This window comes from Hemiscyllium ocellatum, chromosome 2 (genome assembly GCF_020745735.1).
Source record: "Hemiscyllium ocellatum isolate sHemOce1 chromosome 2, sHemOce1.pat.X.cur, whole genome shotgun sequence".
In the NCBI taxonomy this organism is placed as follows: domain Eukaryota; kingdom Metazoa; phylum Chordata; class Chondrichthyes; order Orectolobiformes; family Hemiscylliidae; genus Hemiscyllium; species Hemiscyllium ocellatum.
In genome coordinates this window covers 118,328,015-118,354,463 of record NC_083402.1, presented here as the reverse complement: position 1 = coordinate 118,354,463, position 26,449 = coordinate 118,328,015, and the positions used below count along the sequence as shown (strand labels likewise).

The 26,449-nt window shown below is 41.3% G+C and overlaps 1 protein-coding gene across 5 annotated transcripts in view; it reads right to left on the bottom strand.

The window, feature by feature from the left end:
- Positions 1-11,659, bottom strand: part of susd1 (sushi domain containing 1) — a 94,606-nt gene extending 82,947 nt beyond the window's left edge. For 4 of the 5 annotated variants that reach the window (XM_060845791.1, XM_060845818.1, XM_060845809.1 and 1 more), the window contains exons 1-2: positions 11,566-11,659; positions 3,572-3,706 (exon numbers count right to left, since the gene is read on the bottom strand). In XM_060845791.1, the coding sequence (XP_060701774.1) occupies positions 3,572-3,706; positions 11,566-11,659 (229 nt within the window). The remainder of the gene's footprint in view (positions 1-3,571; positions 3,707-11,565) is intronic. The other variant, XM_060845799.1, reaches the window with a different exon arrangement.
- Between the last annotated feature and the right edge of the window lie 14,790 nt (positions 11,660-26,449).

The window sequence follows — 26,449 nt, the reverse complement described above, 5'->3', positions numbered from 1 at the left end:
ATATTTCTGATGATCGGGGGTGGGGGGAGGTCTCGAACTAGGGGTCACAATCTAAGGAGATGGAGTAGCTATTTCGGACTGAGATAAGGAGAAATTTCTTCACCCAGAGAATGACAAGCCTGTGGAATTCTCTGCTACGAAAAGTGGTTGAGATCAAAACATTGAGTGGCTTCAAAAAGGAAATATTGTTTTTATGGCCAAAGAGACCAAATAATCTGAAGAGAAAGTGGCAACAGAATACGGAGAATTGGATGATCAGCCATGATCATATTGAATGAAGCTGCAGGCTCGAAAGGTCACATGGCCAACCGCTGTTCCCATTTTCAATATCTCTATGTTTCTATGTTACTCTGACACCACCTCTACCTATCCATAAAAGCAACACAGTCACGTGAAGTGAAAATAGTGGACAACCAAGAACTTTGTCTGATCCTCCCAATCAGCCATTGAAAGTTTAGCTTTTACAAAATCACTACTGCTCATGGTTGGGGTTAAGTGCCACCACCAATCTTCCAAATATAGATATTGTAACAACACAGGGACAGACAGCCAAATCAAAATCAATCAATCAATCAATCAATCAATCAATAAATAAATAAATAAATAAATAAATAAAAATACAAAACTGGCCAGATTATTTTTGAGCAGATTTCATGATGCGTTGTTCCCCTGTATTTGTGATGGACATCTTTATGACTTGACCAAGACACAATCAGGGCCATGTTTCAGCTCACTTTGAGGAAGCCGGTGATACTTAGAAGCTTGTTATTATTCTCTGAACTTCCAATAGCTGATAATGGGAGCTTAGGCAGGAAGTTTTCAAACTTTCATGCTGTAACATCAATAATCAAACAGAGTCTGAAACAGAGTCCATAAACCAGTTCAAATTCTGGCCCCTCCATCGGTTTGACCATCATCTTCCTCTCCAGATTTGATGGCACTAATTTCCCAGTACTGACCTCTATAATGTCCAAACTTCTGCTATTTGGTCAAACATACTGCCCCCCACAATCGCGGTATCCAAGAGTCTATGGAACCCTTTTGATCAAGAGCCAATGTGCAATTAACTTTTAGGCCTGGCCTCATAAACAAACAACACCTTGTTTGTTCCATTTTTGTTGTTTTTAACACAAGCTGCTGCTCACAGTCCAAAGATCATCTTCAACTTACAGTTCTTAGTTCACAGTTCCAAACCAAAGTTGACGTAAGAATAAAATAAAAATAATTAAAAATCAGTGAGGGTTCTAACAATATTTTAATTGTCCTGTTCAGACATGTTATGACTAACTCTCTAAAACAGGTCGGACTTGAACCCAGGCCCCCTAACCCAGAAGTAGAGACACTAGTGGGCGACACGGTGGCACAGTGGTTAGCACTACTGCCTCACAGCGCCAGAGACCCGGGTTCATTTCCGACTCAGGCGATTGACCGTGTGGAGTTTGCACATTCTCCCAGTGTCTGCGTGGGTTTCCTCCGGGTGCTCCGGTTTCCTCCCACAGTCCAAAAATGTGCGGTCAGGTGAATTGACCATGTTAAATTGCCCGTAGTGTTAGGTAAAGGGGTAAATGTAGGGGAATGGGTGGGTTGCGCTTCGGCGGGTCGGTGTGGACTTGTTGGGCCAAAAGGCCTGTTTCCACACTAAGTAATTTAATCTAAACTTGCCACATGAGCCCGAAAAGAAGCGTTAATGTTACAGGTGGACCATCAGCTCATTCTCTACCTCTGCCATTACCACACCACCCCCCAATAGAGGGACTGCAGATGCCCAGACCAATCCTCCTTTACTTACTGGATCCAAAGTCCTGTTTGGTAAGAGGATGGAAATGGTCCTACTTAACAAGAAGAGACACTTGTTTTAACAAAAACATAATCCATAGACAATTTATTCTGTGCTTATAATTAAGCAATACATCCAAGACCATCAAGAGTCAAGGATGACTCATTAATCATTTTTGGGATATCCTTTAGGAGCTAGTCTCCCGATTCTCCACTCAAGGTTGAATGCCATCATCAGATGTGGTGAAACTTATTGCATTGGCTGATATTAACCATTTCAGAACCATGAGTGGATTTAACAAAGGCAAGTGAAAATTCTGATTCAGGGGGGAGATGGGGAGCCTGTTCAATCTCAAATTATTCAGAGGATCACTAGGGGGAAATCCCAGTGAGAAAACATGACAACATGTTTCATTTGGGGTTGATCCAGAAAACAGCCCGAAAAGGTGTCGTGGATTTACCGGCCTCTACTTATGCTGCAAAGATCTGATCATTTCCAATAACTTAGAGAAGATACAATGAAAGATATTGGCAACAAGCATCAAATCTGCCTCGTTTTTCTCCCTTCACCAAAAACGTTGAAGTAGAACCATCACATCTGAACTTAAAACCTAATTCAAAATGGAAAGTTATTTCCACGAAAAACAAAAACAAACAAACAAACAAACACACACATACAGACACACACACACACGATTTGCATCCTATAACACTTGCCAGCAACACAGAATATCCAAAAACTCATTAAAAAAATAAAGTTATTTGAAGTATAGTTACTGCTGTCATGTAGGAAACAGCCAATTTTCACACAACAGGATCCCACACAGTGTGATAAAACAAAATTCACCTATTTTCTCGGAACCTTGAATAAGGGATAAATGTTGTTCAGGGAGCTCATGCTAACTCCTTGGCTCTTATTAAAAATAGTGCCATGGGACCTTTTACATCCCACAGGATTGTTGTGATCTTGATTTTAGCACCACGTCCAAAAGACTGTATCGCTGACAATGTAGCAACCGCTCTGTAAAGTGCAATCAGCCGAGATGTTATTTTGTTATACATATTGTACTCCCATGACTGTGGAGGGGGCCTTGAACTCTGCCTTGGAGCACTACCGAACAAACCAAGGCGGTCACTCAAGACAATGTAATGTTAGTGAGATCATTGGATATGGCTTCAGTGCTGTCTTTAGCTTCAGTATTTGTAATCCAATCCTGATCTATTAATCGGTTGATTAGACAATGGAAACTTCTATTACAGCAACCACTTTCACTGTTGACTCTTAACTACCCTCTGGGATGGGCAATAAATGCTAGCCTAGCCAGCAATGCAGTCATCCCATGAATGAATAAAATGAGGCCATTTAAGAGCTTATGAGGCAAAAGTGAGGACTGTAGAAGCTGGAGATTAGAGCGGTGCTGGAAATGCACAGGTCAGGCAAGAATCCAAGGAACAGGAAAATCAAATGTTTCGGGCAGGAGCCCTGATGAACGTAGATTTTCCTGCTCCTTGGATGCTGCCTGAGCTGCTGTGCATTTCCAGCACCACTCTAATCTTGAATTTAAGAGTTTATGGCAGATATGCAGTAAACTGTCCACAACAGAACAAACATTTGTCATTTAAACATTGCAAATTAAATACTGATCACAGAATACAGTTATGAATGAATATATTAATGAATCACAGTTCTGTGCTGTTACAAGGCTGTAATTTTAGATTAAAAGTTTAACAGGGTTTTTGGCTTCATGCTTGTCATTCACAGTCCTTGAAGTGGATTCTTTTCCAAGTGTCTTACCTGTGCAGAAGCTCCTTCCATTTCCATAGAATCCATAGTTACAGGTGCAGGTTTTCATTCCATCCTTGGTTGTGCATGAAGCATTAACGTGACAGGTGGAACAAACATCAAGATTCGGTTGGGGTATTGTAGCTGCTGCACAGAAAGGTAAAACAGTCACTCAACACTGAACTGGACTGGACACCTCACCCCCAAACATATTTGGTCCTTTTAACTTCTCGACACATCCTGACATCTGTTGTGAAGTTGCTTCTATTTTTGTTTTGAGGACTCACGTTCAAAGTATTGCAAAAACTAGTTCATTTGAAAGACTGGGATGCCCGGAATTAAAACTTTACAGGAAGAACACTTGTTATTTTTTGTTAGGAACACTTTCCAGAAGAGAATCAATTAAACCAAGTCAACAGCAGGAGCTTAACAGAGTCAGAGAGTCTGAATTAGTCAGAGTCATGCAGCACGAAAATAGGCCGAACTTGTCTGTGCCAACCATTTATTTTGCATAGACTTGTTTACAGGGATGTCAGATGTCTGGGTTCATGACTGTAACGAGTAGTCTTGCATTCTTGGATAAGATTTAGAAAAGACAACTGGGGTACAGCTTGCTCAGAAAGAAACTGCCAAACATATTCTTTCACACTATTTTGAGAAAACTCTTTTCAAAAGTCCAGTGTGTGAAATGTAAAGATGATGCAGCTACTCTCCTGAGATGCCTTTGGAAGAGTTCCTTTTGATATCTCCTGAATGAAAGGCTTCTGAGAAGATCCTAATGACAACCACATGTGCTCATTGACACCCATCTCCAAATACCATGACATCAGAACAAAAGTCATTGAAAGTTTTCTTACCCTTTATTCTTCAAGAATTGACAATTATTCTAACCAAAATTTATTTTGTAAAGTTGATCTCTGCAAAGACAGTTTCTTTTATTTTCTTTAACTAGTCTGTATGCATATGTCCGATGACACCAAAATTAGAGATGTAGTGGACTGCGAAGGAGGTTACCTCAGGGTACAATGAGATCTTGATCAGATGGCCAATGGGCTGAGGAGTGGCAGATGGAGGTGCTGCATTTTGGAAAAGCAAACCTTAGCCAGGCTTATACACATACTAATAAGGTCCTAGGGAGTGTTGCTGAACAAAGAGACTTTGGGGCACAGGTTCATAGCTCCTTGAAAGTGGAGTCGCAGGTAGATAGGGTAGTGAAGGAGACGTTTGGTATGCTTTCCTTTATTGGTCAGTGTATTGAGTACAGGAGTTGGGAGATCATGTTGTGGCTGTACAAGACATTGGTTAGGCCACTGTTGGAATATTATGTGCAATCCTGGTCTCCTTCCTATCGGAAGATGTTGTGAAACTTGAAAAGGTTCAGAAAAGATTTATAAGGAAGTTGCCAGGGTTGGAGGATTTGAGCTATAGGGAGAGGCTGAACAGACTGGGGCTGTTTTCCTTGCAGTGTCGAAGGCTGAGGGGTGACTTTATAGAGGTTTCCAAAATTATGAGGGGCATGGATAGGTTAAATAGACAAAGTCTTTTCCCTGGGGTGGGAGAATCCAGAATTAGAGGGCATAGGTTTAGGGTGAGAGGGGAAAGATATAAAAGTGACCTAAGGGGCAACGTTTTCATGCAGAGGGTGGTACATGTATGGAATGACCTGCCAGAGGAAGTGGTGGAGGCTGGTACAATTGCAACAGTTAAAAGGCATCTGAATGGGTATATGAATAGGAAGTATTTGGAAGGATATGGGCCGGGTGCTGGCAGGTGGGACTAGATTGAGTTGGGATATCTGGTCGGCATGGACGAGTTGGACCGAAGGGTCTGTTTCCATGCTGTACACCTCTATGATTCTATGCGCATCTTTTGAAGGTAATACCTCCAGCCACTCTACAATCCTGCTTCACCAAAGTAATCCTTTGTTGTCCACGAGGTCAATTTTCAATTTTGGATGACACATTTGTTAACAGCAAAGAGCTGATTTGTTCACTTGTCTGCTTAAAGTCCTCTTTCAAGACTGCTGGCTAGTCAGTGCATAAGTTGTTCCAATATAAACAGAACTCAAGTTTTCACAGGAGCAACAGGTCATCCATCTTCCAAGCAAAGAGTGTGTTGGATATGGAGCAATAACTTGGTGGAAACCAGGTGTCTGTAAGTGTGACACTTTACACATTACATGAATGCAGTCAGGTGAAGACAATGTAAACCAGGAAGTGTTCTAAGCACAACCTGAATAGATTCTTCTGCTCATTACATACAAAACATGCTCGCCCTATCACAGTGAACTGGGTAAATATCCTGAAGCCTGTGGTTCAAACACACTTCACCCGACGGCCACATCTGCCTAGTTAGGATTTGGAGTGTTTTAGATTAGACTCCCTACAGTATGGAAACAGGCCCTTCGGCCCACCAAGTCCACACTGACCCTCTGAAGAGTAACCTACCTAGACCTATGCCCCTATCCTATATTTACCATTGATGTGGCAATTTAGCATGGCCAATTCACCTGACCTGCACATCTTTGGATTGTGGATGAAACCGGATCACAGGAGAAAACCCACACAGACAGAGAGAATGCACAAACTCCACACAGACAGTCATCTGAGGCAGGAATTGAACCTAGGCCCCTGGTACTGTGAGGCAGCAGTGCTAACCACTGAACGACTATGCCGCCCCATGTTCTGCCTGGTTAAACCAAAAGCTGATTAAAGGAGTTGAAGGAGGAATGGGCTGGGGTGAGGAAATGGAGGACTTTTGGAGGGGAACTCCAGAGAGTGTGACATTAAGTTATTGGAAGGCAGGCTCCTACAATTGTCTGGCCTATGTATGACTCCAGGCCCATAGCAATGTGTTGACTTTTAATTGCAATTAGGGAGGGACAATAAATGCTAATCTAGCAGTTGGTGCCCTCACCACATTGATGAATAAAAAAAAGCCAGCCATAAAAAGTAGGGTTTGAGGAAAGTGAATGAGAGAGAGAGAGAGAGAGAGAGAGAGAGAGAGAGAGAGAGAGAGAGAGAGAGAGAGAGAGAGAGAGAGAGAGAAAGAAAAATGGGGAGGTATCAGGGGGCTAGGAAAGTACTGAGTGAGGGAGTGACAGTAGAGGGATAGGGATTACAGTTCACAGATCTGAGGTGTAGTGAGAAGGTGAGGAAGTAGGGGACATTAGGAGGCAGAAAAGAATTAAGGACAGTAGTGAGAAGGTAGACAGAGATTACATGGGGAGTAGTGAAAGAAGGCAAAGAGGTAGTTGAATGGGGAGGTAAAGGAATTGGAGAATACCAAAGTGGTCAGGGAAAGGGAGAGAGTTGGGGAGGATAGAAAGAGCAGCACAGAAATAGAGACAAAGATATTGGTCCTCTAGAGAGTGAGAAAAGTGAGTTAATAATAAAGGAAATGATGGGTGCCTTCAGAGATTGGAAAAGACATTAGAATTCAGTTTTATTGCCACATGTACTCAAGTATAGGGATGCAGGAATACAGTGAAAAGTTTACAATGTCGCCATTCACGGCGCCATCTTAGATACACAGTACAAAACCTTATATTGAAAAATAAAGACATAGGTTATAAGTACAACATTACAGTTCCTCTCATTATAACATAGTAAATAAAAAAATAAAGTTAAAAGTTTCAAATGACTGTCCTTCTTTAGCCATGGACCTCCATATTGGGACCTTCCCACAATGGCTCCATCTCTTGATTCTAGTGCCACTGTCGCCAGCAACCACCATCCTCTATCCCCCGCACTGGGCTCGGGGGCTCAGTCAGAGTTGTAAATCAGGAGGTAGGAGGGAGTGAGGAATTAAACAAAATTACAATCATGAGGCCGTTCTTCTAAAATACACGTTTTGTCAACACTGTTTGGCTGTAACGCAATTGGTGAATTAGAGAACAAAGTTTTAAAATCGTGAACTCCCATTGGCTATCTCACAATTGCATCCCTGATTACATTAGGTCCACTCGGGGTGTTTACTTCGGGTCAAGCAAAAGAGGTTGAATGATGGGACAAATGTTTTCTGACCGTCCAATTGATATATTTGAGAATGTTTTTAGAAATTATCCTAGAAGATTTGGATTTCAAGATTCTCCTCATTCTGGACAATGTACCAAGCCATCCCCCCACCATTGGTGAGCCTTCTAAAAACATCAGAATGCTATTTCTATCTCTGAATGCAACCTCTTTTGTTCATCCCATGGACAAGTGTGCAATAGCAGCTATTAAAGATTATTTCAAGTACACATTCAGTAAGCTGCTTGCAGCTGAGGGTTATAAAGAGGACAGTGTTCTTCAATTTCAGAGGATCTTTAACATTAAGAATTCATTGTGGAGGCCTGGGATGATGTCAGTAAGGATTGCTTGCATGCAGTTTGATGAAAGCTTCTCCCAGATTTTCTTCATGATTTTAAAGGCATTGAACTGTCAGAGGAGCTTCCAGCAGTCAAAAAACATTGTCTCTCTCTTAAAAAACAAGTTGGATTTGAAGAAGTGGACACTGATCTACAACAACCTGCTGCTATGGGAGAAATTGAAGCTCAGAATGCAAATGAAGACCATCAGGGTCCAGCACCACGAGAGCTTCCCACTTCTCTTTTGCCTTCCGTCCTGTGGGAAGTTGAGAAGCAGCTGCAGCTCTTAGAAGATAATGACCACAATGTAGAATGTAGCAGGACAGCAGTTTGTGGCATAAAATCTAATCTAGCACCCTATGAACAACTTCTTCATGAAAGAAAGATGGCAAAGCAGCAAAAACTGTTTTTAAGCCAAACCCCCTCCCCCATCAAAAAAGTCTGAGGACAATGAACCACACCCTTCCACTTTTGGATTAAATATTTTCTTACATTGTAACCCTGCATTCAGACCTGCACCTGAAAATGATGTTAATGATGACCCTCAACCCCTGTCCTAATACAATACTGTAACTCAAACTCGGAAACCCCTTCAAGTGTTAAAATTTATTGTTTTACTTCATTAAAATTTATGATTTTAACATTTACTTAGACTGTGCTATTGTTTGTGTTAGACTAATTATTTTTGTTTTTGCTGGTATTTGTAGTGGTTCACCCAACCCTGTTTTTTCCCCAAAGTCCCATTGTTCCTATTGTGCTACTTTCTATAACACGAGGTTACATGAAAACACTACTGCTGTTTTACAGCAGTACAGACTAGACTGAGCAAACTGATGGAGCTGCAGGCTGACAGACGAGTCCAGATGGATTTTAACCTAGAGTCTTTCAGAGTTTGCTAGTGAGGCGGTAGGTGCATTGGTGTTAATGAATTAAAATTCCCCAGAGTCACGTAAGATCTCATCTTTCTGGAAAGCAGCAAATATAATCCCTTCATTTAAGATGGGAGGCAGGCAGAAAATAGGAAATTTACAGGCCAGTTAGTTCGTCTGTTGTCTGTCATGGAGTAGATGTTAAAAATTGATCAGTTGAAATTATAGCCATACAAGGTAATGGCAAGCATGGCTTTGGAAAGGAAAACCATGTTTCTCTGGAGGAGTAATGTGCTGTAGATAAAGGGGAGCCTTCAGATATACTATATTTACATTTCCAGTGGATATTTGATAAGGTGCCACATCAAAGGTTATTGAGGAAAATAAAAGCACCTGACAAAGTGGTTAACATATTAGCATGTCCAGAAGATGGCTGGCTGGCAGAATACAGGGAGTATGCAGCAATGGATGTTTGCTTGGCAGGGTGTGATGAGTAGAATCCCACAGGGGTCTGTATCTGTTCCTCAATGTTTCACAACTGACATCAATGATTATATTGTGGGGAGCAAAGACATTGTAGATAAATTCACAGGTAACACCAACATAGCTTGGAAAATACATTGTGAAGACATAAACTAGGAGAAAGTGAGGACTGCTGATGAAGAGCTTATGCCTGAAATGTCGATTCTCCTGCTTCTCAGAAGCTTCCTGACCTGCTGTGCGTTTCCAGCATTACACACTCAACTCTGAAGACAACATAAGGAAACTGAAGGCAAATATAGGTTGAGCGAGTGGGCAAAAATCTGGAGATGGAATTTAATTTGGCAAGAAAATAAAGAGTATTACTTGAACAAAGAATGACTACAGATTTCGAAATGCAGAGGGATTCATTTGTTCTGGTACTCTCATCACAGAAGTTGGTATCTGGATATTCAAGAAGGTGAAAGGGATTACTTTATAATGAGAAGAATGAAGGATGCTATGCTTCTGTTATATAGAGCAATGGTGAGACCATATCTTGTCTAATGTGTAAGTTTGGTGTCCTCATTTGCAGAAGGACGTGAATGCTTTGGGAGTAAATGTGTTTTAGAGGAATTTTGCTTGGTTAATACCCAAAATGAGAGGGCTGCCTTATGGAATAGCTTCGACAAGCTGGGCTTTAGAAGACTGAAGGGTAACTGAATTAAAGTGTGTAAGGTTCTGAATGGTCTTGACAAGACGGATAGTAGAGAAGCTGTTTTCTCTCAAGGGTCAATCCAGAACTAAAGGGGACATTGCTTTAAGATTAGGGGTCACCCTTTCAGAATAGAGATGAGGAATTTCTTTCTCCCCCTTTCAGAGTGTTGTGTAGTTTTGAAACTCTCTGCCCTGAGAAAGCAGTAGAGGGGAGGTTATCAAACATTTTAAAGTCAGAGGTTAATAGATTCTTGTAAGGCAGGAGAATCAATGGTTATGGGAGGCAGACAGGAAAGTGGAATTTGAAACACGAACAAATCAGCCACGAACTGATTGAATGGCAAGACCAGACTTGAGGGGCTGAATGGTCTACTTCTGCTCCAATTTCAGCTGTTTGTGTCTAGCTTCCACTTAATTACAGCTCCCCTACTATCTCAATAAGTGGAGAGTTCCATATTTTCACCACTTGCTAGATAATAGAAGCTTCTCCTGAATTTCTGACTGGCCATTTTCTTGAATTAATAATGTCCAGTTTTGATTAGATTGATTAGATTACTTAGTGTGGAAACAGGCCCTTCGGCCCAACAAGTCCACACCGACCCGCCGAAGCGCAACCCACCCATACCCTTACATTTACCCCTTACCTAACACTACGGACAATTTAGCATGGCCAATTCACCTGACCCGCACATCTCTGGATTGTGGGAGGAAACCGGAGCACCCGGAGGAAACCCACGCAGACACGGGGAGAACGTGCAAACTCCACACAGTCAGTCGCCTGAGTCGGGAATTGAACCCGGGTCTCAGGCGCTGTGAGGCAGCAGTGCTAACCACTGTGCCACCGTGCCGCCCGTGATCTTCTCCTACAACTGAAAACTAATTGGAAATATTCTCTATATTTGCCCTCATCAATCCATTCATAACTTTAAAGATTTTGGATTACCCACCCAACTGGTTTTGAACCACAAAGTAATAAAGTTGGTTTGTTAAAACTAGAACTGTCTTATAAATTGACCTGAAAAGTTGGATCCATTTTCTATAAACTTAATTTCAAGGTTTGACCTGTTTTTCCCCACCCTGCCTCAAGATTATAGTAGATTTCTGAAACTTACATTTAATTTAAAGGTTTTAACTGATCAAATATAAGTGCCTCCGCTTCACAGGACCCCATGTGATATCAGCAGAAGCAGTTACTTCAGATTATTTTAGAGTATGGACTCATGGTGTCATGTTGAAGACAAGTTTGAGATAATCAGCCCACAATTACACGATGGTAACTATCACCAAGTGACAGCAAAGAAACACTGGGGCTCCTAAAAGAATAAAGACTTGCAAAACGCAATACGGGTTTTTCAAACCAAAATAATTCATAATCACTAAATGCAAATATCTCACCATTACACATTCAAACTGATACTTGAAGAACTCCTGTATTTAAATATGCAACTTTACTTTTAAGAGAAGTATATATATTATTGTAAAGTTACTTGGGTGAACTGAATCTCCTGCCATACGTACATTTCAAAAAACATCCTTGTACATCGGTCAATAATTCTTTGGCAGGAAGTTACATATAAATTCCAATTAAAATTAATAAAACTAGCACTTACCATTCAAGCAGAGGAAGCCAGTGTATAAGACCCCTGTATACATGCTCAGGACAAGGGTAATATAGCTCCAGCCCAGGGTTCGTCCCATCCACATGATCAGTACAAACACGAAGTGTAACCAGGAGAGGTTTTGCTTGTCCTTATATCCTGAGCAGGCTCTGTCAGTGCCGCCTGCCCCCACAGTAACCTGGTTAAGTTTGATAAGTATGGCCATAATAGATTAGAAGGTTGTTTCTTAATATGGACGTTTAATTTTTATTCTCGGGTGAAGTTATTTTTACTAATGATATTTTTTACAATGTCATTTCCATGTCACTATTATTGCTGTTATTACATTCAGTGAATGTTGCATTGCAATGAAAGAGAATTTAACAAAGGTCTGCAATATATTCATATATTGGGGTTTGTACAATATCAATCTATCAATGAATTTTAACTTATTTGAGCACTTATTTACCCCAATATCAACATTTATTTTAATTATTGTCTATTCAAAGGGTTGTTAGCATGGTAATCTTGGGCCTCACAAATAGATGCATTGTGTACAACAGCTGGGAATTTATAAAATTCTGGTTAGGCTACGGGAGTAGTGTTTGGTTCTGGTCAGGCAAGGATATGAGTCTTAAGAGGTTGCAGAGGAGATTTATGAGAATGATTTGAGGTTTAGCTACAAGGTTGCTTTCCGTGAAGCAGAAGTGTTTGTGGGGAGATTTGATAAGAGATGTACAAGGTTATAACAGATTTTAGGTAAAGCAGGCAAAGTAAAACTGCTCCAAACAGCAGATAATCCAAGAACTGGGAACACAGTTTTGAGCACACTTGCCGAGATGAGTGCAATTCCAATAACACAAGAAGCTTGACATTGTCCAGAACAAAGCAGCACGCATGATCAGCACTACATTCACAAGCATCCACTTCCTCCACCACTGATACTCAGTAGCAACAATGTATAGCATCTACAAGATGACTATTAAAATTCAAAGCACCTTCCAAACTCTCAATCACTTCTATCTATAAACAAGGCAGCACCACCATCTTCAAATTCCCTTCCAAACCACTCACCATGCAGACTTGGAAATATATTGCTGTTTCTGGGAATCCTTGAATTCCCCCTGTATGGGTTCACCCACAGCAGGTGAATGGCAGCCATCTGCCACCACCTCAAGGGCAACTAGGGATGAGCAATAACCTGTGGCCAGCCAGCAATGCTCACATCCCACAAATGAACAAAAAGTAAAGATTTTGGGCTAGAGATACAAGGTGGGGTGATATCAGAAAGTTTTTTTAATGCACCTTTTAACTGGTTTCTCAACTTTATTTCGATTTGGGATATTTGCTCTGCATAATTCTGTAAGTTAATATGTTTAACAACAATAAGTAATTTATTACATATATTTATGAAAATACAGCAAAATGTGTGGAAGTTACCATAAGCTGGCACCATGGTAATTACATAAATTATAAAAATAAATCAATCATACAAAATTAGGACAAACTTCATTTTTTGTTCCATCCATGGTTTCTTGATTTCCCATTTGGCTAAGGATGCTGCCACTCTCCGCTGCCAAAGCTATCCCTGAGACCACTACACGGAGCATGCCACTGACTAGACCCAGAATGTTGCCTCTGCCAAAGTTGCCTTTGGCTGCTGATACTCCAGCTGCCACCATAGCCAGAAGACTGTCCCAACTCTCAAAGACCAGGGCCCATCTCAACTTCTAAGACCTGACTGATCAACTCCCAAAGACCAAGAGATCACTCAGTCAAGGGATTCAAAACAAAACAAATTAAAATTAAAAAGGGGATGAATTTGTGAGGATCCCAGCGTCTTCCCACCCTCTGTTTTCGCCATTTGTTCCTGAGAGGTGGACGTCACTGGTTGGGTCAGTATTTATTGCCCATCCCTAACTGCTTTGAATTGAATGCCTTATTGGGCTATTTCAGAGAGCAATTAAGACTCACCCACACTGAAGTGACATTTAAGTTGGAACATGTAAGGATGGATGATGTCCTTCCCTCAAAAACATTAATGCACCAGGTGGACCTTTGTACCAACAGAATGATTGCCATTATATATCTTGTTTTTAATTCCAGATTTCACATCTTCTAGATTTTATTTCACCAGCAGGAGATTAAAGACAAACCAGTAATCCACCTGAATCTGTTGTGTGGCCATTTGAAGGTAATTTTAAAAAGTCAATTAAAAACTGTTTAAATCTTTACTTCTGGATTTTCCAGCCAAGGAACCTATTGCCGTATGGTCAGCAAAACCTTTGAGACAAACACACAAAGTAACAAGCTTCTTCAGTGTAATTGACAAGCTGAATAGTTCAACATTGGTCAGGACTTCTGTTCAAAGTACCTCCTTCAGAATGCTGTCAATCCTCAATGGAGATCTCAGCTTCTCCGAAGGCAGTTCCCCAACTTTGAGCAGTGCTTTGCAGTTGTCAGCCTTCAACCCAGCATGGATGCAACTGCATCTTCCTCCCCTGATCATCATCAAGAGGAATAGCAACACAGCAGCAGTACCAGTTCCTGTTTCCTCAGTGGTCCACTCCTCTATAGAGGACAGGGGATAGACAGTATGATCCAGCTGGGAGGAGGTAAGATTCCAACATAGACAGAACGTCAGAACATCTGACAGTGAATCCTGCAGGAATATCAGCTTTCACAGTAGAACACAACTGAAATAAGATCTCTTTCCCAGTGAACCTGGATGATGTGCATTGGCAGTGCTGCTGGAGTGCCAATTCCCCACTCTGTGATCTCTGCCTCTGGTCAAGCATTCTTTTTTATCCTGCAAGGAGCTAGTTACAACATGAGAGAAATATGGCAGGAGGGAAAGAGGACGGTTGTTTAGTGTAACTGTACAATCTGTGTATTGGAAGACAATAAAAGAGAGTGTGAATGTTGAATGTCCACATGACAATTTGAGGCAAGGAGAAGAATGAGTTGAGTAAGAAGAGTCATCTGAACTCCAAACGTTAGCTTGCTCCCTTACCATGGTTGCTGTCCAACCTGTGATCTCCAGCATTTGTTGTTTTCAGAGGAAAACGCTGAGTTGCAAGGTGTGCTACTCTTAAGTATTGTACAGAAAGATGCTGGGGATGTCAGAATCTATGGTCTGGCACCTCAAAGTACCCAACACATGGTTTCACCACGTGCAATTCGGAGAGATCATACTCCTGCTGCCGACTCCATTGGCTGGCTCTGCAATGCTTACTTGGTTGGAGATTTACCTCTTTCTCCTGTCACAGAATTCACTCCTCTGCAGTGTCTCAGTAGGATGTCCAGGAAAGAGATGCAGGTAGCAGCCCTCCCTTCCATTACGGAGATAGTGAGTGGAGTAGAAGGGGTTACTCAATCAATTTGAGACCAGGTTGAGTTTTCTATAATTCGAGACATTGTTGGATAGGGAACTAATATAAGCGCAGGAGTTTACTTTGAATTTTAGAAGTGGATTTAAAACACACAGATCTAGAACATATAAAATTTTGTATCAATCAAAAGGACCTGTTCACGGTTGCAAAAAAAATTTCACCAGACCATTTATACAATTACAAGAGGTTGACAGCATCATGCATACTATCATTTAAAAATTAGTTGCTTGTCATTCAGAGTGGTTTCAAAGACATTTATTTCATACATAAGACAGGGTTATCTTTGGAAGTACTTTTTGATGACTAATGTGCTCACAGTCAGCAAGTCTGTGACAGTCAGTCAGTAATGTGGATAATTTATTTAAAATGGTACACAGTTGATAGGAATATCACAATAAACAAAAATTGTTCAGTGGATCTGTCATCATCTTTGGACACAGAGGAGATAATGTTTCAGATTAATGACCTTAGATGCGAACTAATGAAAGCTAGATGTATTTTTAGCAAGTGAAAAGGGTGGAGGAGTGGGGAGGGTGAGAAGAGGAACAAAATGGAAGGCATGCGAGAGGGTGAAGGTCTGGAGATTTAGTGACAAAAGATATTGAGGTGCATGGTCAAAGGAAGTGGTGATAGGACAAGAAACATTTCTGCGATAGCAGGATTCACATATAAAGAGAAACTGGATTGATTAAAATAATATTCAGTGGAGTTTAGAAGAATGAGGGGGATCTCATAGACATATATAAAATGTTAATAGGACTAGAAAGTGCAAATACAGAAGAAGGTTCCCAATAGCTAGTGAGTCCAGGACCAGACGTTACAGTTTAAGGGTACAAGTTGCACCATTTAGTCCTGGGCAGTGCCTGCTGATATTCAAATTGCAAGACAACTGCACATGTATGCTCATTTGAAAATGCACACACCCGTGGTTCCAGACTCCCTAACTCATTGTGTATGACAAAGTACCATTATCAATCTGACCCATTTGCCTGGTGCATGAATCTTCCTGCTCTTCCCCACCCCCCCCCCCAAATATAATCATCCCTCCCATGTCCAAACAAACCCCTCATCCTTCCCACCACATTTCTTCCCCAGCACTCTTCACCTCTCCTGCTCCTGGTCCACAGCCACATTAGTTAACACGTCTGTGCGTATTTGTGGGGAAGAGTGCACATGGTCCACGCTGGCAGCAAGGGACAGCCTTAGGACTGAGGAGGAGGAGAAGAAACACTTTCATCCAGAGAGTGGTGAGCCTGTGAAATTCTCTGCCATAGAAAGCAGTGGAGGTCAAAACATCGAATGTTTTCAAGAAGGAATTAGACAGTTTTCATGGCACAAAGGCCAAAGCAGAAACAGGGAATGATCAGCCATTTTCATACACATTTGGAAAGCTGGCTTTAAGGGAAAAGTGATCTAATCTTGCTCCAATTTTGTATGTCCCAAAAGGACCCATCTGGTGTGATATGAATGGCAAAATCCTAACCGAGTGTCATTCAAATACAAAGGAATTATGTGAGAAACAATAAAGAATACAAGAAGCAAAAAAGGAAGAATTGTGCAAAATAAGGGCTAAACTCTGATTAAGAATTTTTAAAGTCAGTGTCGAGTGCAGAACATTGCAGTGATGAGTCAAGAGATGAGGTGTGCTGTTCACTGAATTAGAACTGAGCTTCACTGGAATACTACAGCAGGCCAAGGACAGAGAGAGACCAGAGTTGGACCAAGGTAGTGAATGAGAATGGTAGGCTACTGAACGCTCAGGATTGTACTTGTGGACTGAATGGTAATATTTTTACAAAGTGGTCACCCTGACTGGGTTTGGTTGCCCCAGGAGGCAGCAGGGAGCAGAAATGCAGTATGTTAAATTAAAAGTACAAGCAAAATCAGTGTTCCAGGCCTCTCAGGGTGAGAAGGGACAGTGCTGTATCTCTTGCATTTGCTTGCAAAAATTGTGGCAGAACAGGAAGGCTGACTGAGAAGTGGACTTGGGCATTGCGGAGGGACAGGCCTTTGGAAGAGCGACAGAAATAGCAGCTTGGCCACAGTTGGGGTGGGGTGGCTAGTAAGGGATGACAGTAAGGATTAGGTGGACCCTATCCCACCTCTGATTGGAAGGGAAGGGGTGAAAGCAGCAGTGCTTGAATAGTAGGGATAATGAATGGATAACAAAGTCTAATTTCCATTTTGCAGTGACTATTTTTGAAAGCAATACTAATAAGTACTTGGAAAGCTGATCAGAGCAGCAGATTGAGCAATCATGAAGCAAATTGTAGTGCTCGGACCCCTAAAATTGCTATGCTGTACTTAGCATCTCTTGCCCATTCAAATTTTGTTTTGCCCACTCCCATAGTGGGGTCCTGGAGTTGACCCGAATTAGGAGGGAACCACATTTCTGCATCCAAATAGGTTCCTGTGATAAAAGGACAGTGGTCAGATACAGTTTAGATACACATAAAGCTTGTGAATGTCTTCCCTACAAGATAAAGTAAACCTTGTATAGGCCAAGTTAGATTTTTGATAGATAGGGGAGTAAAGAGTTTTGGGGGCTGACACAAAAGAGGAGCTGAGACCATACTCAGATTAGCCATGATCTTACTGAATGGAGGAGCAAGTTTAAAGGGACAAATGGCTGACTCCTGCTCCTGTTTTCTATGTTACAGGACAACAGGTAGTCTGAGGCTTGAAAGCCAAAGACAATCTACAAGACTTTTCTAGCTTGCACAAATTCCATTCCACCCTGCACCTCAACTGTTAGACATGTTTGAAAATGAAGTCCAATTCTAATATAGATTGGAATTTAATAAAGGTGAAGGATGCAATGAGACTTCTGCCATGAATCAATCAATCTCTTTCATGCAGTATTACCCAATATTCTGGATTGGGGTCTGTGTGTGAGTGACACACTCCGAATTTAGCTCTTTTATTCATGTTTGAACCAAGGCCAAAATGATGTCAGGAGCTGAGTAGCCCAGCAGAACCTAAATGGATGTCAATGAGCAGGTGCTGCTCAATTGCACTACTGATGACACCTCTCACCAGCGTATCAATGATCAACTGGGAGGTTGATGGGATAGTAACCGGCAGAGTTGGATTTGTCAAACCTTTTGCATACAGGACATAGCTGGGCAATTTTCTACATTGTTGGGTCGATGCCAGTGTCGCAACTGTACTGGAACAAATTGGCTAGGGGAGCAGCAAGCTCTGGAGCACAAGTCTTCAGTACTATTGCCAGAATGTTGTCAGAACCTGGAGCTTTGCGTTTAAAGTGTCTAGTGTCTCAAAACATTTGATATCATGTGGAATGAATTGAATAGGCTGAAAACTGGTATGTGTAATGGTGGGGACCACTGAATGAGGCCAAGATGGATCATCATCTGAGTGGTTCTGAGTGAAGATTGCTGCAAAAGCTTCAGCCTTATCTTTTGCTCTGATGTGCCAGTCTCTTCATGGAGGATGGGGATATTTGTGGAACGTCCTCCTCCAGTGAGGAGCTTAACAGTCGACCACCATTCATGACTAGATGTGGCACACCTACAGAGTTTACATCCGATCCATTTGTTGTGGGATTGCTGAGCCGTTTATCACTTGCTGCTTATGCTGTAGCTTCTTGCAAGTCTCACCACACACTGACACATCACTTTCAGGCATGCTTAGTACTACTCCTGGTGTGTCCTCCTGCTCTCTTCATTGATCCAGAATTGATGTCCTGGCTTGATGGTAATGGTTAAATGTGGGATAGCCAGGCCACAAGGTTACAGACTGATGGGTTATTCTCAATATGAAGGCATGACTTAGTCTCAACAAGGACTGTATGGTGATCGCTCTTATTGATACAGTCATGGAGATGCATCCACAGCTGGCAGATAGACAAGAATGAAATCAAGCACATTTTTCCCTTGTTGGTTCCTACACTACCTGCTGCAGATCCAGTCTAGCAGCTGTCTTTAGGACCTGACCAGCTTGATACATTTTGATACTTGCCATCCTCGGTGCTTCCTTCAAGTGTGTTAAACATTGAGTACAACATGGTAATCAACAGGTTTCCTTGCCCAAATTTAACCTGAAGCCACCAGACTTCACAAGGTCTAGAGTCAATGTTCAGGGTTCCCAGGTCAATTCCCTCCCCCAACAGAGTCACAGAGACGTACAGCATAGAAATAGACCCTTCGGTCCAACCACTGTACATCACTCTGCTGGGTCTGTCCTGATGGTGATATCTGGGACATGGTGCAAGGTATAATTCTGGTGAATATGACTTTGTACAAATCACTACAATCAAATGGCTTGCTAGGTCATTTGGAGAGGACAACTGAGAGTCAATCACATAGTCGTGAGTCTGGTGTCAGATGTAGGTCAGACCAAGTGAGGAGAGCAGATTTCCTTCCCTCAAGAACATTAATGTCCTCGTGGGAAGGAACTGATTCACTAATGAACCATTTTTTTCCTAACAATGGTTTCACAGTCATCAGTAGATTCTTAATTCTAGAACATTGAAAAAAAAATCTAATTTAACTGCCATCAGCTGCTGTGCAGGATTCAAACCCAGGACCCCAGAACATCAGCAGAACTTATGGATTAATACACTAGCCTCCCACCTCACAAAGCTACTGAAACTTAATGAGCAATGGTACCCTATTTCCCAATTGGATTTTCAGAATGTTTTGCTTCAGCACCTCCCGAGAGTTGAGACAGTCTTGATTCACTGGTATCCTGACAAAAGAACTAACAATTGACAAAAAAGTTAGTTTCAGCAGCTGTGCATATTAGGTGACCAGCTCCCACGGTTTTCCCAAAATACTGTTAATAGATTAGATTAGATTACTTACAGTGTGGAAACAGGCCCTTCAGTCCAACAAGTCCACACCGACCCGCCGAAGCGCAACCCACCCACACCCATTCCCCTACATTTCACCTTCACCTACCGCTACGGGCAATTTAGCATGGCCAATTCACCTAACCTGCACATTTTTGGACTGTGGAAGGAAACTGGAGCACCCAGAGGAAACCCACGCAGACATGGGGAGAAAGTGCAAGTCAGTCGCCTGAGGCGGGAATTGAACCCTGGTCTCTGGCGCTGTGAGGCAACAGTGCTAACCACTGTGCTGCCCATTAATAGAACTGATGTCACTCAAATTTGCACTTGACCCTATTAAAAAGGCAGAACATTAAACCATCAACACATTTCCTTGAGAAATTTACTTGTCCACCCTGCAGGCACCGTGCCTCTAATCCTGATTGAAGGGCTTCTGCCCAAAACGTCGATTTTCGTGTTCCTCGGATGCTGCCTGACCTGCTGTGCTTTTCTAGCACCACTCCAACACGACTGTTGTGTCAAGCACTAGACAAAGGGCTGGAAAATGTCGTAGGGATGATGCCACTTGTTAATTTTTTAATTGCCAAAGTGAATCTTCCCTCAACCCAAGGGCTGAGGTGCACTAAGAAATTGAGTTTTGTTGTACAAACCCATCCTTTATACTTTTGTTCAAACTCAACACAAGGAAGTAAAATACAAAAAAGTTAAGCAGGCAAGAGGGAAAAAAAACAAACGTCACATTGTATAGGAGGTGTAATTATGAAAATTCCACTTGTTTTACAATGTAATGACATGCAAACATATGAAAAGGAAAAATTATTTCATGAAAACTCGAGAATTTATCCTTCCAAAGTGAAGAATCTCAATTATAAGCTCCAACTACAACTCTTGACAACAGGTTAAACAATGCATCAATATGGAGAGAAAATTTGTGAACTTTCATCACATTTCTTTTCCCTACTCCAATCATGGAGTGAAAAAATACTTTTGACTTTCAACTCATGCCTTACTGGGTGCCTGCATCCAACAATGCACAGTAAGTGAGCTATAATACAAGCCACTGTCAAATAAACTTTAAGTTAGGACCTTAATACTGTCAATTAACTAATACTACAGGAAAATGTTCTAGTATTTACCACTTAGTCATTTAATGGGAAATGAAAAGGCTGAAAGTATTTTGATTCAATGAACAAGAAAATTTATTCTACTTCATATTCTCAATGTGCATGAATGATCACTTATAAGTGGCTAGTAACTGTATGAGACTTAACCAAATTCCCTACATATTGTACTGTAAGCAGCTTTTGAACTCTGGGAATAAACAGCTGCACGAGGTGAAGGCTAACATGAGGGGACATAGATTTAGGACAGATATCAGAGGTAGTTTCTTCACTCAGTAATAGAGGTGTGGAATGGCCTGCCTGTAATAGTAGACTCGCTGACGTGAAAGGGCATTGGACATACATATGGATAATAACAGAATGGTGTAGGTTAAGTGGGCATCTGATTAATTTCACAGGTCGACATAAGAGATCCAAAAGACCTGTACTGTGCTGTAGTATTCTATGTGCTCTAAAGATCAAAAATGACTTTGTAAATCTTTTCCTGACTGAGGCAATCATTGACAGGTTTGTGGATTTTCCTTTTATTAATATCAAAAGTCAAGATTCCCTGGAATTCAGATAGAAATGAAGATTTGACAAGCACAAGTGTTAATTTCAAACACGATAAACAAGATAGGAGTCTTTAAAATTTGATTTAAGAATGTTAATATCCAACAAGATATTGACCAATGACTTGTTTCTTTCATTACACATTGGAAGTATCTTGCAATATCCCAGCATGAGTCCTTAATATTTAAACTAATCACTTTTATTTGATATAGGATGGTTGTATTAAAGTAATGCACATTGTTTTCAAAGAACCTTGGACGGACACATCAAGACTCTATTCAGCTTCTGGCATAAAGACTATAGTTCATCAATTTGTTGTAATATTAAACAGAATATTAACAAAACTATCAGTACAAAGCTTTTTTTTTACACATTTATCAAGCTATCTTAGCAATATTTTGAAACGTACCAACTCATTATTGAACTCAGCCTTCCATTAGAGTCGAAAATGTGTTGCTGGAAAAGCACAGGTCAGGCAGCATCCAAGGAACAGGAAATTCGACGTTTCGGGCATAAGCCCTTCATCAGGAATGAGGAAAGTGTGTCCAGCAGGCTAAGATAAAAAGGTAGGGAGGAGGGACTTGGGGAAAGGGCGATGGAGATGTGATAGGTGGAAGGAGGTCAAGGTGAGGGTGATAGGCCGGAGTGGGGTGGGTGCGGAGAGGTCAGGAAGAAGATTGCAGGTTAGGAAGGCGGTGCTGAGTTCAAGGGATTCGACTGAGACAAGGTGGGGGAGGGGAATGAGGAACCTGGAGAAATCCGAGTTCATCGTGTTGTTATAGTCTGGCGATAGAGGAGTCCAAGGACCTGCATGTCCTTGGAGTGGGAGGGGGAGTTGAAGTGTTGAGTCACGGGGTGGTTGGGTTGGTTGGTCCTGGTGTCCCAGAGGTGTTCCATTAGAGTCATAGAGATGTACAGCATGGAAACAGACCCTTGGGTCCAACCCGTCCACGCCAACCAGATATCCCAACCCAATCTAGTCCCATCTATTAGCAACCAGCCCGTATCCCTCCAAACCCTTCCTATTCATACACCAATCTAAATGCCTCAAATGTTGCCTCCACCACATCCTCTGGTAGCTCATTCCATACACATACCACCCTCTGCATAAAAAAGTTGCCCCTTAGGTCTCTTTTATATCTTTCCCTTCTCACCCTAAACCTAGGCCCTCCAGTTCTGGACTCGCCAACCCCAGGGAAAAGACTGTCTATTTATCCTATCCACTCCCCTCAATTTTGTTAACTTTATAAGGTCACCCCTCAGCCTCTGACGCTCCAGGGAAAACAGCTGCAGCCTCTGCCTATAGCTCAGAACCTCCAACCATGGCAACATCCTCGTAAATCTTTTCTGAACCCTTTCAAGTTTCACAACATCTTTCCAATAGGAAGGAGACTAGAATTGAACCCAATATTCCAACAGCGGTCTAACCAATGTCCTGTACAGCTGCAACATGACCTTCCCAACTCCTGTACTCAATACTCTGACCAATAAAGGAAAGAATACCAAACAACCTTCTTCACTATACTATCTACCTGCAACTTCACTTTCAAGGAGCTATGAACCTGCACTCCAAGGTCTCTTTGTTCAGCAACACCCCCCCCCCCCCCCCCCAAGGACTTTACCATTAAGTGTATAAGTCCTGCTAAGATTTACTTTCCCAAAATGCAGCACCTCGCATTTATCTGAATTAAACTCCATCTGCCACTTCTCAGCCCATTAGCCCACCTGGTCCAGATCCTGTTGTAATCTGAGGTAATCCTTGTCGCTCTCCACTACACCTCCACTTTTGATGTCAACTTCAAACTTATTAACTGTACCTCTCATGCCCGCATCCAAATCATTTATGTAAATGACAAAAAGTAGTGGACCCGGCACCGATCCCTTGTGGCACTCTACTGGTCACAGGCCTCCAGTCTGAAAAACAACCCTCCACCACCACCCTCTGTCTTCTACCTTTTGAGCCAGTTCTGTATCCAAATGGCTAGTTCTTCTTGTATTCCATGAGATCTAACCTTGCTAATCAGTCTCCCATGGGGAACCTTGTCAAACGCCTTACTGAAGTCCATATAGATCACATCTACTGCTCTGCCCTCAATCTTCTTTGTTACTTCGTCTCACAAACTTGATTAAGGTTTTTTGAAGATTTCCCACGCACAAAGCCATGTTGACTATCCCGAATCAATCCTTGCCTTTCCAAATACTTGTACATCCTGTCCCTCAGGATTCCCTCCAACAACTTGCCCACTACCCACATCAGGCTCACCAGTCTAGTTTTCTGGCTTGTCTTTACTGCCCTTCTTAAACAGTGGCGCCATGTTTACCAACCTCCAATCTTCTGGCAACTCACCTGTGACTATCGATGATACAAATATCTCAGCAAGGGGCCCAGCAATCACTTCTCTAGCTTCCCACAGAGTTCTCGGGTACACCTGAGCAGGTTCTGGGGATTTATGCACCTTTAGCCATTTCAAGACATCCAGCACTTCCTCCTCTGTAATCTGGACATTTTGCAAGATGTCACCATCTATTTCCCTACAGTTTATATCTTCCATAGCCTTTTCCACAGTAAATACTGATGCAAAATATTCATTTAGTATCTCCCCCATTTTCTGCAGCTCCACACAAAGGCCGCCTTGCTGATCTTTGAAGGGCCCTATTCTCTCCCTAGTTACCCTTTTGTCCTTAATATATTTGTAAAAGCCCTTTGGATTCTCCTTAATTCTATTTGCCAATAGATTGGGGTTTCTGTTTCTTTTCCAAACTCTAGTTCTTCACGTGCCGATCAAGCATGACAGCCAAAGAGCCATACAGCACAGAAACAAAGCCTTTGGTCCAAATCATCAATGTCGACCAGCCATCTCAATCTGACTTAGTCCCATATTCCTGTAAACTCTTCCTATCTATATACCCACTCAGATGCCTTTTAACATGTTGTAATTGTACTTGCCTCCTCCAATTGCTCTAGCAGTTCATTCCATACAGACACCATCCTCTGCATCAAAGAGTTATCCCATAGCACCTTTTTAAATTATTCCCTCTCCCCTTAAACCTATGCCCTCTAGATTTGGACTCACCCCACCCTAGGAAAAATTCTTGGCTGTTCACCCTTTCCATGCCCCTCATGACTTTGTAAATCTTTACAGTCACCCCTCAAGGTAAGTTTGTTTTAAAAAAAAATCACACATTGAAATCAAAACCGAAAGTGACAGAGTTGCTTCGGACAACTGGAGCACAACTGAGGCAGTCACTCAAAAATAAGTGAATGAAAGTTAGCTAACCCAGCTATTCTTGTGACCTTTCAGCAATTAGCTGCACAGAAATGCAAGCTTATGTCAAAGAACAAGACGACCTGCTCAGGACTTATCCAGAAAAAAAGTTGTTTAAAAGGTTTTAAATTCTTTGAAAGTTGTTTTCATTCAAGCTGTGGGCACCATCAGCAGGGTAGACATTTGTTGTCCATCTCTAGTTTCCCAAGAAGTGATGGGCTTTTTTTAAATATCTTTAGGGAGCAATTTGTTACAAGTGCCTTGCAAAGCCAGAAGAGGGCAGTTAACAAACTGCTTGATTCTAATGACGACTGGGGCCAAATACAAACTGTGCTTGGATAAGATTTTGCTTAAAAATGTGAGTGAATCAAACTTTTTCACTCTAATAATAGCAAAATACTGCAGATGTTGGAAATGTGAAAGTAGTAATGGAAAAAACTCAGCAGGTCTGACATTTGGGGAGTCAGAAAGAGAGATCTAACTAATGTTCAGAGTCAGGCATGGTTTAAGAAACTCAAGTTCTAAAGAATCATACTGGGTTTGAAACTTTATGCTTGCTCTCCACAGATGAGGTTCTTCAGCAGTGTTTGTTTTAAATTTAATTTTTGATAAAAATTAAAAAATCAAAAAGCTGATTGTCACTTTTACTTATACAAGTTGTCTTCATTAAAAAGTTAAAAGTGATCAAACTGTAATACTTCTTTTTTGCTTAAGTGTTACTAGTCTACTACTCTACCTTCTCCTTCACAGTGGTAAATTTATGCCAGCATGCCTCTCTGGTTCTCTTCTCCTCAAAATCAATTTTCAATCTCACCCTTATCCTGTAGACTCTGTCAAATGTCGAATATTAAACTAACGTCTCTTCCACAGTTATCAGATAGCTAGGTGCTTAATTAAGACACGTTAGGGACTTGCTAAACCTTTTGCTTTTGACATGCGGTGTTGTCAAACCAGGCTTGGTAACCTCGGAGGGTAAACATAACTGCTATTCCAGATCTATCGTAATCTCAAGTTGCCTATCTTCCAAGTGAGTCAAGGGACAATATTTAAAAAGGTGTTCATGTAACTAAAACAGGTTGATAGTGAAGTCATTAAAACATCCAACAAAGCAAGTGATTAATTATAATTATCTTTAAGACTATTACTGTTCATACTCTTTCAGATGTACAAACTGACGAACTTTTGCAAGATTTTAAAAACTGTTCTGCAATAAGTCTGCATTCTGCAATAATATTTGTTTCCTTAAAAGACAGAAAAGTTAACTTTCTTCAAAGATGGTGCTTGACAGAATGGAGTTAACAGTACAGCTATAAACAGTAAAATAATGGCATACCAATACTTTTAATAAAACATTAAAAAATGGCTTTAAGAATGTTATTTCAGCAAGAAAGACTTGAGGTATAAAGATTAACAAAAAAAGACAAGTTAATAGATCTAGAACAGAGGTTAACAAACTTTTTGTTGAACAGTCACTTCAGATATTTATATTTCTTGCAATTTGCAGAGCCCACTGAAACTATATTTAACAGAACAAGACTTCACTTTTTCAGTTAACATATTACCCAAGACAAAGCACTAGATACTGCAGCTGCCACTACGATGCAACTACTAAAGCAAAGTAAACAAAAAAGCTTGATGACTTGCTTTTATGTCAGTAATTAAGATTAGAATCTGTTTTATCTACAAATCAGTTTTTACATTCAAACAGCTTCTAAACCCTCTGGATGCCATTCTACAGCTTAAGTTTGTAAC